The sequence below is a fragment of the Trachymyrmex septentrionalis genome, unplaced genomic scaffold (genome assembly GCF_001594115.1).
Source record: "Trachymyrmex septentrionalis isolate Tsep2-gDNA-1 unplaced genomic scaffold, Tsep1.0 scaffold8, whole genome shotgun sequence".
In the NCBI taxonomy this organism is placed as follows: domain Eukaryota; kingdom Metazoa; phylum Arthropoda; class Insecta; order Hymenoptera; family Formicidae; genus Trachymyrmex; species Trachymyrmex septentrionalis.
This window is the reverse complement of record NW_017305987.1, coordinates 500,247-513,789: the sequence shown is the minus strand read 5'-3', so window position 1 is coordinate 513,789 and position 13,543 is coordinate 500,247. Positions and strand designations below refer to the sequence as shown.

The 13,543-nt window shown below is 32.4% G+C and overlaps 2 protein-coding genes across 2 annotated transcripts in view; both read left to right on the top strand.

Annotated features, from left to right (window-relative positions):
* Nucleotides 1-1,823: 1,823 nt before the first annotated feature.
* LOC108754385 lies at nt 1,824-4,053 on the top strand. The gene is made up of 4 exons (XM_018496638.1): nt 1,824-2,000; nt 3,011-3,201; nt 3,607-3,717; nt 3,918-4,053. Exons 1-4 carry the CDS (start codon nt 1,824-1,826, stop codon nt 4,051-4,053), a joined length of 615 nt encoding a protein of 204 aa, XP_018352140.1.
* Nucleotides 4,054-12,342: 8,289 nt separating this feature from the next.
* LOC108754459 overlaps nt 12,343-13,543 on the top strand; it is a 10,793-nt gene continuing 9,592 nt past the window's right edge. Inside the window, exon 1 of the mRNA XM_018496730.1 lies at nt 12,343-12,492. Within this exon, the coding sequence (XP_018352232.1) occupies nt 12,355-12,492 (138 nt within the window). The 5' untranslated portion in view covers nt 12,343-12,354. The remainder of the gene's footprint in view (nt 12,493-13,543) is intronic.

Below are 13,543 nucleotides of genomic sequence, written 5' to 3'. Positions count from 1 at the left end.
CTCGAATACGAAAACGATCGGAAATCCGTACCAATACGGTCGTTAAATAATTTTATTTGCGAAGAAACTTGCGCAATTATAACGAGACAGTCGCAAATTACTCCGTCTTGCGGTTTATTGAAACATTCCGAGTGCTTTCCATTTAACACAAATCGGAGCAAGTCGACAAATCATCGTTCTATCCTTCTTGACAGAGAATGACAAGGATAGGACAACACTTGTGTCGACTTGCGTCATCAAATGGAAAGCACCCTCCGTTTTTCAATATATTTTTTTGTCATTTCTGTATTAATTACTTATAAATCGTTGAAATATTCCCTTTTACACTGAAATATATTTTAGAACTACTTCGTATATACGCACGACGGGATATTAAAACTTGACGAGGACTGAAATTTATTCTGCACATTGCCACCGGAAAGATTTCTTACCGCGACATAAAATATGTCAGAGCAAAACGTATATATGTAGTACACGTATGAGATAGCGACACACATACTTTATCATAACAGTATAAGCAGTTCTGCACGCTAGCTTGCGTATACGATTGAAAAATTACGAAAAATTTAACTCTCGTTTATAACGTATACGTGACTTATATATTAGGTTATAATTTTACGTTCGTGGAATAGATAATGGGCCCCATTTGCGGTCGATTTTCGCATGCATGTAGAGTATACGTAAAAGTTATAGATATAACAAAAGAGATGACTCGATTACAGAACTGTAATTAACATTTAATATTATATGTGTCTACTTTGTGAATCTCATATCTCATTATCATGTACAGTAGAATTTTTATATAATGATAAAATATTGTGTAATACGATTAAATAAGACTACATATCTTTGTAATGAGTAATATTATTAAAACATACTTTTTTACTTTTTTTACATTATTATGTATACCATGTAAAATTTTATGTTTGATAAGATTTGGTTTTATATAGTAATTTTGAAATATTTGATACCAACTAAAAGTAACATCTATGTTATAATTTTGCATTCAATAAGATAATTGTTATGTAATACCACACACTGTTAGCTATTAAAAGAACAATGATAAGTCAATCTTCTGAATTAAATAACATTTTGTTATTTTTATATTTATCAAAATATAAATCGATCTATTTCTGTGGTTAATTTTAAAGTAAAAAACATCCATATTAACGTACGCACTTAATAAATAATAAACTAAATTTGAAACAAATTTTTTAATATTATACATTTTTTTCAAATTAAATTGTTTAACTCTATTGTTTTAGTTAAATTAATATATTGGAGCAATGGCGACCTTTAGCGAAGAATTAAAAATAACTCAAATTGAGTATAATTTAACGTGAATTTAATAGCATGTATTATATTACGTTTGTATTTACATTTGTTAAATGCGAAATTATAACGTAAATGTTACGTTACTTTTAATTGATGTTAACTGAACTGTAACACCGATCTCTAATATCTATCAGATTGCTCTTGAAAAATTGAGATAACTACCACGACAATCACAGATGATCACATGTCAACGTGTTAAATTTTGACTCAAATTTTCGTCCAGCGATGAAAGTCGTCTCTTGCCAAAGCCAATGTGACAATTCACAGCGCAAACACAGGATCGGCGGCTGAACGACGCTGTCACGCCGTCAACGCCGTGGCGAGTCGCTTCTCGTGTGTGCACAAGTGCAATATTTCGATGTAACCGCGAAGGATGTTCCCGGGTTTTGTGAAAATGGTCTTCGTCCCGTGACCTCCCGGGAGGGCTGGGCCCGAGGCGGCGTAGAGCGAAAGGAGAAAGGGCGATTTTGCCCGAATAATTCCGAGAAATGAGAGCCCCGTGGCTCGTCCTGATTCTCACTGTGATCCTGGACCCGTTGTTGCTCCTGGGGGAGGCGGTATGTCACCGTAATGACACCAACTTAAGTGCCGCTGGCCAAAGGTCAGGAGAGACTCTGTCCAGGCGGAGACGGGAGCTCACTTTTCCGAAGGGAAGCGCTTTCGTGGTAAGTTAGATGGCTGAATGTTCACAACGGGCGGTAAGGGGTCATCTTTTGTTACGCTAGACTTTTATGAGGGTGTCATCGCTTGCCCTGCGGAGGTCGAGATCGGTTAAATCAGTTAGACGGATGAGGCTCCTCATTTTACCGCGATAACTGTGCTTTTATGAGAAGTTATCTCGAAAGCGGACACGTTCTATTAAAATCGCATTTATTCGTATAAAAAGTGAAATACGCATTTCTTTTGTTCATTTGGTGATTATGCTTTATTCATTAAAATTATTTATTAGCGAATGTAAAGAAGTATGCATATGTATATCTCCTATTATAATTACCCAACAATAAATGAAACTATAATTAGTAATGTATTTAAGAAAAAGAAAGTTTATGTCTCTTCATAAATATTTTCTAATATAATTCTTTTTCATTTAAATTCGATTAAGGATGTATTAGTAGAGACGTACAGTCCCGGCGAAGAAAATTAAATTTAGAAGTATGTTTAATATTTACACTTCAAATAAACGATATACATATGAAAATTGTATAAATGAGATTATATTTTTGTTTAATAACACATTTTTGTAATTTATTTATTTTATTTGTTTTATAGTTTGTTTTATAGTTCTAAATTAAAATTTTTTACATAATAAAGAATTTACATTTTTTTTTATAAGTACTTTAAATATTCAAAATAATTTATGCAAAGTTTCATTGTGATTTACTGACTAGTTACAGAGATATAGAACAAATAAATATTTTATTTATATATAATATAATATTATAATATAGAGCAGATTTAAAAAATACAATAGTACTATTTATTAAAATAACTTGATCCAGATAATAAACCGTCATCAAATTTGTCGTATTATTTTGAAACGTGATTTAGAATAATCTATATTTTTTTCATAATTTTATCATTTTGAAAATATTTATGAAACATTAGAGAAAAAAATCATAATTTTATTATTCATATTAAATTATAAATATTAATACATATGGAATTGCCTGTTTAGATGACTCATACTCTCCTAAAGGCTATTCAACTTAATGAGCCTAAAAACTGGAACTTAGATCTAGAATTTGATATGATATGGCCTATACCTAGCCAGGAAGATTTGAAGAAGGTTACTATTAAAAGACCGTCTAAACTAAAACGGCGACATAGGCGCGAACTCTATGCTAATTTGGAATTAGCGTTGAACAGGTAAAAAAAAATTATTTTTGTTTTATTTAAATCATGTTTCATGATTTAACTAAGATTTTTTTAAAAATTTGTGAACACGGTCAAACATAAAATTGAAATATAATTTTAAATGTTTAATGAATTGTAAGAATAATATTTTTTTGTTAAATTACTTTGTTTGAATTAAAGCAGACATCACATATTCACGATATTTAAGATAATGAAAAGAAGAGAAAGATGTTTACTGCAATTATTTGATAAATATATTAAAATATTGATTTTATAATTAAATTTTATTAGACATGCATTAAATATTATAAACATGTTTTTATGTTATAAATGTATAGTATCCCAAGCGTCCTAGAAATTTTATGTTAACTTTGTATGAAGATTAAACCAATTAACATTGATTATTGTCTATTTTAGTCGAAATTTACCAGGACGATTATGCATTCTGCGCACAATTTGCGAAGCGGAAACGATACTAAGTCCCCCAGGATTTTCAATTATCGAAGATGCTATACGAATTATTTTAAGGTAAGTTGTATTCTCAGCATATCTCTCTTAAGGTAAATTAATATTTACGAATTTGAGAATAGCACTTTACACAGTCTATCAAATAACTTTAAACTTTAAAATAAATTACAATGCATTTTAACAAAAAAATTTATTGCAGTGTTATATTGTTAAAATAATAACTTTTAAGATTAAAAAATTAGAAATGTTGTATGTTTTAGAAATTTCGAAGATGCTGATAGTTACGATTGCTACGATGTTGCATATCGAACGAAAAGTGACTGTGAGGTTGTTTATCCTTGTCCATTTTCACTTTTGAAATTATTGTTATATAATTTATATACAGGGGAAACGTGAGAGATAGTCAATTAAAAAGTCAAATTGATAATAAAACTGTGTATAAATTGTATAACGTAATCCATTAAATTTCATATTTAATTAGCGTAGTTTTTTGTTGTAGGCGAAAAATCTGTGATATTCCCGATATTACTGCGCGAATAAATATCTAAAAATGTATGCGTCAAAAGTCATCGATAAAACACAATGAAATAAAGTAAATCTAAAAAAAAAACGAGTAATTCAATCCACTTACATTCCCGTGTAATTTTTATTTGATATTTCTCAAAGTTATTATTGGCCAAAATAATTATCAAATTAAATAGTCGCTAGAAACTAATTCCTAAAATGCGTAAATTCCTAGATCTCTTTTGTGGCGTAATAAACCGCAATTCTAATCAAGCGAACATTTCAATTGAAAATTTCAAATTATATTATATATAAAATACATTTATCATTAAACTAGTGTAATTAAGCGAATAACGCTTATTATTAGTTCACTAATACAAGGAAAATAATGGAATTGGTTTCATATTTGAAATTATTTTCCCGATATGCTTTTATTGATGGCCTTATTATTTCGAATGCATATTGCCAGTGGCAGTTTATAACTTTCCTCCCTTCATAGATAAATAAGTTTCTATTTCAATACTCGTAATTAATTAATCTGATAGTTCCATGTGTTTCTGTGACAAAACTAACGAACCCAAATTGCATCTAAAACAAATCTAACAGCGTGAATTTGTGTGACATAAATGATGAAAATAAATTCTATCCAAGTTTCTACATTTTTTAAGTAATGTAAATTTTATTAAAACATATATATACAATATATATATATATATAATAAGTTCATATATAATCCTTTTTAAATTAGTAACTTAAAATGATTTTTTAGAGACAAATTTTTTATTCTATTGCAAATTTAATTCTTTTTTAATAATCTAAAAGAATTTGTGATTTTTTTTTTAATTTAGATCTTTACTTCAATATTACTCCAAGCTATAAAAAATCTCATTTTTATTCAACGATAAAAACTTTCTTTTGATAAAACGTGAAGTTTTCGAAACACACCTGTGATTTACTGCATAAATGATGCCAGGAAATCAGTGAAAATGAAAGAATAGTAATCGGAAAAAATCTTGTCGCAGAAATGATAAACGTTCTCAAATTATAGACTGTGAAATATGAAAGTGTATACGTAGAAAGATACTCGACACCCTCACACAATAGACGATACAAAAAAAAACGTTAATCGCACTAATAGTGGCGGCAATATTTTACGTTCACACCCAACTACGTGTTTCGGCTCTTGAGCCGTTAATCGTTTGCTAAATAAAGCCAGAGGAACGGGAAGCCCATGCGCAGCTGGACGTTAATGAATTCGACAATGCTCCACGCTCGCCTAACTGCAATAATAACGGTCGTTCCGGGCCGGACTGAACTGAACCGGGAGATCATTCACCGGGTAACTCTCGTGGACGAGCACCGCAGAAGATCAAAATAAGTGAGCAGGTAAGCCCGAGGATATCCGCTTAATTCGACGACCGGTCGGTCGATCGGTATGAAATAAAACAGCTCGTTTCCATTCCATTTTCGTTTATGTCCGCGGACGCGGAGATTCCGGATATTGACCGGAATAATTGGCTGCAAACGTATCTGTTGAATTCGCGTATGAACAGATAGGACTTGCGGGAGTCTCGTGAATTTACATACTGATATTTAACATACGGGGATTATTTTTGTACGCGATGTCTTTTCAAATCGTGATCGCTGTTTACAAAAGGCGTCTGTTCTCGTGAAAGCGTGAAAGAGAAATACAATGTATTCTGCAAATTATATTATTATTAATTATAATCATTAATTGTAATTGATTTAGATTAATTAGAATAATTTAATACTGCTATTAGCATTTAGAATTCCTATTAAATGTGTAAAATCTGTTCTTTCATTCATCGAGCCGATTTGATAAAAGCGGCTTGATATCGTTTTGCTTTAATGAATTTGCAGATGAAGTACGTCAGGCGTAATGAAAGAAGTGACGTTTCCAATATTCGATGTAGTCGTATGAGAAAACGGAGAAAGAGAGAGTGAATGACGATGAAAAAGAAAGTTTGCCAGACACATCGATAATACGAGGCAACCCCAAGCCGATTACTCATGCTCTTGTCACGCAGAAACTCAAATGATATTTCTTACTTTTACATAATTTTGCTAATACATTTCATTAACTTTCTATTGAAGAATTTTTCCAACGAATTCAATTTTGAATTTAACTGATTTATAATTTAATTGATTAATTTAATAAATTATTAATTAAATAAAGTAAATAATCTATTTACATTGCACATTCCGGCGATATTATTGGCAGATTGATGCATTTATTAAGCACATTTATTAAGCCGGCGTTTAAAATCGTAATGTCGTCTTTAAAATCTCATGCAGTAATCTCAACAGCGGAAAATAGTGTATGCATCTAAAAGAATATATATATATATATAGTCAATAATAAAAAGAATTATAAAGGCATATCTACGTTCTAAATCGGAAATCTAGAAACACAGATGGGCAAAATACATAATCAAAGTATTTGAAATACAAAATACAAAATACTTTCAAACTTTTGATTTTAAAATACAAAATTCAAAATACGTTCAAAATTCGTATTTTAAATACAAACTACTTTTTTTTAAATAAAACATAAAATATTACAAAATTTTTTTTAGTACAAAATTTAGTACAAACTTTTTTTAAATATTTCAAATTCAAAATACGTTTAAAATTTGTATTTTAAATACAAAATATTTTCAAATTTTCCATTTAAAATACAAAATATTTTTTAACACAATATACTTCCTAATTGTTTTTGCTCGGCACTTTTTCCACTAGTCACGACTGCAATATCAATGTTCTTCTTTGTCTTATACCTGTTCTACATTAAAGTCGCAGGTCGCAAGCTGTAAGAAATTGGCTAATCATAGTTAAGTGTGAGAAGAATAATCAACTATGATCAGTTAATTTCTTACGGCTTACCGCTTATGACTCTATTGTGGAACAGATCTCTTCCTCTACATAGAAGATCGTAGATTGACTGACCAATTCCAATCGAGTATTCTCCTTATATTTGATTGTAATTGATTGGTTTCCTACGATTTAAGACTTCACGATCGACTACGACTTTTATGCAGAGGCCTACGTCACGACTACGACAGTTACATCTCGTCACGTTGTTTTCTACCATAACCATAACGTTTCCGGACGTAGCCAGTAGATCTGTTCGCGTTATTTCAAGGATTATTATCAAAGATTTTTATTTTGGCCTTTCAAATACAAAATTCAATAAATAATCTTCTTGAAATACAAAATACAAAATACATTTTGTATTGTATTCGAAATACGATATTTGAAATACAATTTGTATTATTATTATATTAAATATAAGTATTTGAAATGTTCCCAGCTCTGGAAACACACATTGAACGGGACGCAAGTAAACAGCGTGCTGTGTTCCGTCGGACTGTAGGGTATCGTAGTCGTCACCGATCGATCATTCCCCGCTCATTTTTCCACGGTGAGCTAATTTCCTACTTCCTAAAGAGCTTATACCGAAGTGAGTTACGGTATATTTTTACCGCAAAGGATCGGTCTCCCGTCCTACGCAGGAAGTTCTATTTGCCTCGCCGTTACACGAAAATACTCGGTCAACCCTCGGACGCGCCCCCGCGACCACGATCGAACGATTTTCTTGGGCAATTTCCTGCCGTAGGAAAAATTATGTCAACTATATCCGTGTGTGTGTGTGTGTAGAACTTCGTGAACCTCGCACGTCAGTCTTGATGTGGTCGGCACGTCGACACAGTTAAATTGATAATAATCAATGATATCCGGCCGATACATTCAGCGAGTAAAAGGTATTCGTATAGAGAACATTTTTTTTTAAAACTTTATTTTTAAAAAGTAAATATAATATTATTCAGCGAGAAGTGAATCATCGAATTGATGTCGAATCGACGTTTAATTGACGATCATTTCTTGCTGCGTAATCAACAATTTATTCATAAAGAATAAAATAAACTGTTTCTTAAAATTATATATGTACCAAAAAGATGTGTATTAATTATAGAATACACAAGGTCTGATAAAAAAATAAGTGGATTTTTTTAATTACTCGACAACGCGGAACATCCTAGCGACGTGCGGTTTGCAGCACTACAATCATTATAATCTTTCGAGTAACTTCTTCTCACATTCAATTGTAATTGATCGATGATTCTTATGATTTATATTGTTTATAATATAGAGATATAGATATATATATATATAGAGTTCGGAAAAAGCTTCTTAATTTAACACAAGATGAATACGTTAGAAAATAACATAAAGATAATATAAAAAGGTAAACACAAACAAGATAATATTAACACAGTTTGTAAACAAAGAAGCATATTTTTGCAGTAAAATTAACATTTATGACATGTTAACATATATTTTACCATATTTATTCACTTTAAAATTTACGTTTTAAGATACGTTATTTTTTCATTTATTCACAAATTGTATTGACACTAAGGCAAGTTAAATATCAATTTAACGCAAACTATTTAAATAACGCCGATTCAAGTTCTTCTTAAACTTTTGGGTTGATTTTTTTAACATATTTAAGTATTAATTTAACATAATCGTGATTATGTTAAATTAATACTTAAATATGTTAAAAAAATCAACCCAAAAGTTTAACAAGAACTTGAATTGGCCATTTCCAACAAATAAATACGAAATGTGTTTTACTGTTGTATATACATATTGTATATATATATCTTTAGCTTTAAATGTTTATTGTTACGAACACAAAATAAGCCTGGGATTAATTCAAACTGATTATCTACTTATCAAATATCCATAGAAGATAATGATGCTTGATCTCTATATGTTACATATTATAAGCGCAAGGATTATGTTTCAATTTAATCGCTCTTTGTAGATTTCAGCGCAACGTAATTATCGCTTATGCAAATATTATATTGAGTCTCTTAATTCATTATATAATATGGTAATTGCAGTTTCTGTGACGATATACTAAAACATGGACTCATCTCATTTTTATAAACGTACATTTTGAATTTTATTATCGCTCCATTAAATCTCACGTTAGATGATGCGTACAAAGCGATAATTTAAGGAATACGCATTGATCCGAATGAACTTACACGACGTTTCCTAATAGTTATCCTCCATATATGCGTTGCCTGCAATAAACTTGAAATGAGATCAAGGATGGAGCACTAGCGAACGACGTTTCTCGTTGATCAGAATAGAATTTATCGAATTTCAAACTCAAATCGAACGACCGCTACATCTAATCAGACTTGTTTTACGGGATATGGTGAACGGGGTTGGCGAGATCTGGACGATACTGATGGATGCGGACCGATCGATTATTGGTTTTCATCGGATGCGAAATAGACGATGTATTATTGTATTGGCGGAAAGTCGACGGATCTTCTGCGGATCAATCCGCAAAAATAGACCGCGTTCCTTCATATCCTTTGATAACTCGCTCGTTAAATTATATAAATAGCAAGATCGATCATTCTTACGCAAACTCGCGAAAAGTCGATCATTCTGTCTTTATTTCTACAAATTGTTAACAATGTATGTTGAAACGTTGAATTTCGCACAACCATATCTACATGAAAACAAAAATTTTGTTAAAGTATCTAAAATTTTAACTAGATACTTTGAAACTAATTTTGTTGAACCATCAAAATATTTATGTAAAAATCTCAAGCAAGATGAACAATGTTGTAAAAAAAGTTTACATTCTAACAGTCAATTTAAATATCCTACATAATATTTTGATGATCTAACAAAATTATTTTCAGATCTGTATCTATAATATCTAAATTTTTAAATATGTCAACGAAATTATTCTGTGCAACATTTTATGTAAATTCTGCATCATATACATCGTATTATGAGTAAATTATTGACGAAGTGACGTTACGTTAACGAACTTACGTCTCGGATATATTGTTCATAAATAGTTTCTCTACGCATCGATTCTCCAGCATAACAAATTTTCCAGCATCCTACGCTGAAGACCATGGTATATTAATAACCCCGCGCCGTTACAATTAATTGGCTGCTGAAGATAGTTTGCAATTTAAGCGAGCAATGTTTTGGCGTGATTATGTACCTGCGCCGAGATAATAAGATCTATATTGGCGGGAATATCCGACGTCGAGAATAGTAATATTCGCTGACAGAACAAACGATGTACATTGCGGAGGAAACGTACAATACGGTGAGAGATTAACGCGATGTACGTACGTAAAACCACGCATTGAGAATTATCATGACGAGAATGTTGCATGTCGTTTTCTAAATCGCAGAGGAAGATCGCGTTGAAACGTACACAACCGCAAAAAGATCCTTATTTTCATTCTCATCACGTTTGATTCCTCGGTCTAGTTTCGAAACTTCGAAGTTTCGACACAAGATAAGAGAGGTCACGGAGAGGAATGCGACAATATCCTGCCTGTCGTGACGCGGACGAGCAAAATTCCCTGACAGGAAGAGAGCGGGCAACCTCCCACAGGATCCACGAGATTCGTGGCCGGAAACGTAAGGACGGTGATCGATGTATAATCACGTGAGAATGTACAATTCTCCTCCCTACGGTGTACCATGCACCATGTAACGCTCTCGCGGCGTGCACACGTATTCTCTTGCCAGGAAGGAAAACTAATGCTAGCAATTCGGAAGTTTTCCGGGTTAACGTTGAGAAAGAATAGCGATTGCTATATAGTGCCCTACCGCGGAACGAAAAATTAATTTTGCATCCACGATAAAACGCACGCTTTCTCAGACCGTAAATTCCTTAACCCTTTATAGTCTAAATTTTTTAAACGCTTTCTGACCACTTCTAAAACACATTTGTTATTTACAATGCCCAACGTTTATTTTCTTTACCGAAGAAAAAAATTGCGTTACTTTAATTCTCCGCCGACTGTGTGAAATTTTCACCTCCTACCTGCAGCCTGGGTCTTCAATTTTTCAATGCAAATTTTTATATTATTAATTCGGGACTTACAAAAATCTGAACAATTTTCGTATACTTTAACGAGTTTTTACTATTATAGGAGTTGGATCGTATTTTACTTATTTTTTACAAATTTAAATTTATTTCGTCAGAATTTACAAACAAAAAATCAACTGTATCTGTAAAATCTGACACTGCCGGAGGAAGTTCATTTTAATTTATAATCGTATAGAAAAATCTTATGTTAGAAGCGCAGAAAAACATAAATGGAAAGATATAGAACATTCAATAGAATTTGTAAAGTTCTTATAAAATTTAACTAAATTAAAAATTAATTTTTCTAACATGTGTTCTCGCAATTTTCTATCATTTACATCTTGATACCAATTTAAATCTCACTTAATGAAAAATGATTAACTAGAAAAATGATTTTGCACATTACATCATAGTAGATCTGATGTTTAATTCCGAGATCAGGCGACGCGAAACATCGAATTAAAGTTCCAAGTCCGCTCTTAAATACCTGCGAGCTCACGATAAATCCAGCCATTGGAGCGTAGCCGACCGGATTATTTATCCCAAGATTATTTCCTCGTACAATTCCAACTTCCGGTCTAATCCTCCCGCCGATCGCTAACGCCCAGCCCGGAGTCACCAGTCCGAATCACGAACCCGGTGGTTTACGGCAGTTCGCTCCTCGCGATCGCGGGCAAAAAGACGGTATTACCGGCGTCGCTCATGGGCTGCTTTTATTTCAGGAAAGTCGTCGAACAATTTCTCAACGGATTATACCGAGATTTGCTCTCCGGAAAGTTGGGTAATTCCTTTACAAGTTCGCGCTGGAAGAAGTTTCGTCCCAGCCGCCCGCCTTCATTCTGTCGATCCACCGTCCATCTCTCGCGTTCTCTTTTTCCGTCTTACGCCCTACAAGGACAATGGGAATAATTTCCTTTCGCTTCAAGGCGCCTTTCTGACGCGACGAAATTAGCGGTTCAGTTTCTGCGGATTCTCAAATCTGGATTAACGAGATATCGTTTAAAAAAGTGACAGATGAGCTTCAGCCGCGTCAGTCTATGTAGCTAACGCACCCATAAGAACTTCTGCTTTTAATAAGAAACGAGACACATTACGTAGTAATGGCTATATAATTTATATACTATAAAATTTTATATAATTTATATGTAGGGAAATTATATTTCTCAAATATTTCATAAAAATGCGTCGGCTTACTTGTTAGATTGCTGATTCGACATGCACGATATGCTTTTTACAGAATAGCAATGGATTACAATGCCAAGTACCTGATATTTTTAGTTCTCTGCCTGGTATTATCCGAGTACGAAGCGGACGATAAATACCGGACGAATCTTTCGAGAAAACGGCGTTACGTTGTTTTTCCTGAAGGTTCCACATTTTCCGTAAGTATTGCACAATACCGACCCATCATAGCAAATAATTTTTATGATTCCCACTTAAACTCAAAACGGTATTGTTATACATAGCGTCAGAAATCATTATGCTAATGTTAGTTTAAATAACAGATTTTTAGAATACGTTAAATATTAATTTAAATGCAAATGTAACGGCTGCATTAATTAATTTAACATTTAGTTGTAAGAGACGTCGCTCGAAAGCTACTGCGTGCAGTAATTAATTCAATAATTAATTACTTACCGATTGAATGCACTTGCCAGTAGGTAATTCTGAGGTTATATGGTAGAACCGTTACATTTTATTATTTTTAACATATCGTAGAGCGCTGCAATATTTATACATACAATCGAAATAATTTTCAAATGCTGAATGATAATTTAATTAACAACTATCGAAAATTTTTTTTTAAACATAATAATTACCTTCTAATTTATTGATATAACTTTATGGTTATATATACTCCGGTTATATACTCCATAGTTATATACTCTGGTTGTATAGTATGTGCTTTTATTTTTTTTTCTACGTGCTCTACAAGCAGAGATATTGCAACACAAAATCCGAATCTGAAACTTTTAATATAAGATACATCGTTGTCGTCATTGCCACCACTACGGAGTAGGGGAAATGTCCTTTTGAAATTTTTGGCGCAAGAGGCAAATGTAGCGCTAACAATTTATGGTCAGCGAGCGCTGCGACGCGACGGTTCTGCACATTTTATACATTCTACACTCTGCAGAGAGCATAAGTAAAATTTACGGTCACGCGATCGCGGAGAAGTTGAATAAGTACAATTATGGCTAAAGCTATATACAGGATGTTTCAAAATAATCACCAAATATTTCGTGGCCAGGTAGAGCGGACTAAACTGAGTCAAAAAGTCCTCTACCATTTTGCAATTTTCGCAATAATTAATAAGATATTAATTACTAAAAATTGTCAAAAATTGGTCAATAATTTTTTACTCAAATACTATCAACTTCACAGAAAAACTGCAAAAAAAAAAACAAAAATTGTTTATTTTTTTTCTCATAA

Excerpts from the sequence above, each read along its gene's own strand:
- LOC108754385 (XM_018496638.1), top strand. The coding sequence starts at position 1,824 with ATGAGAGCCCCGTGGCTCGTCCTGATTCTCACTGTGATCCTGGACCCG. Across the intron at positions 3,202-3,606 it reads TTGGAATTAGCGTTGAACAG|TCGAAATTTACCAGGACGAT; the intron begins GTAAAAAAAAAT and ends TGTCTATTTTAG. Across the intron at positions 3,718-3,917 it reads GCTATACGAATTATTTTAAG|AAATTTCGAAGATGCTGATA; the intron begins GTAAGTTGTATT and ends TGTATGTTTTAG.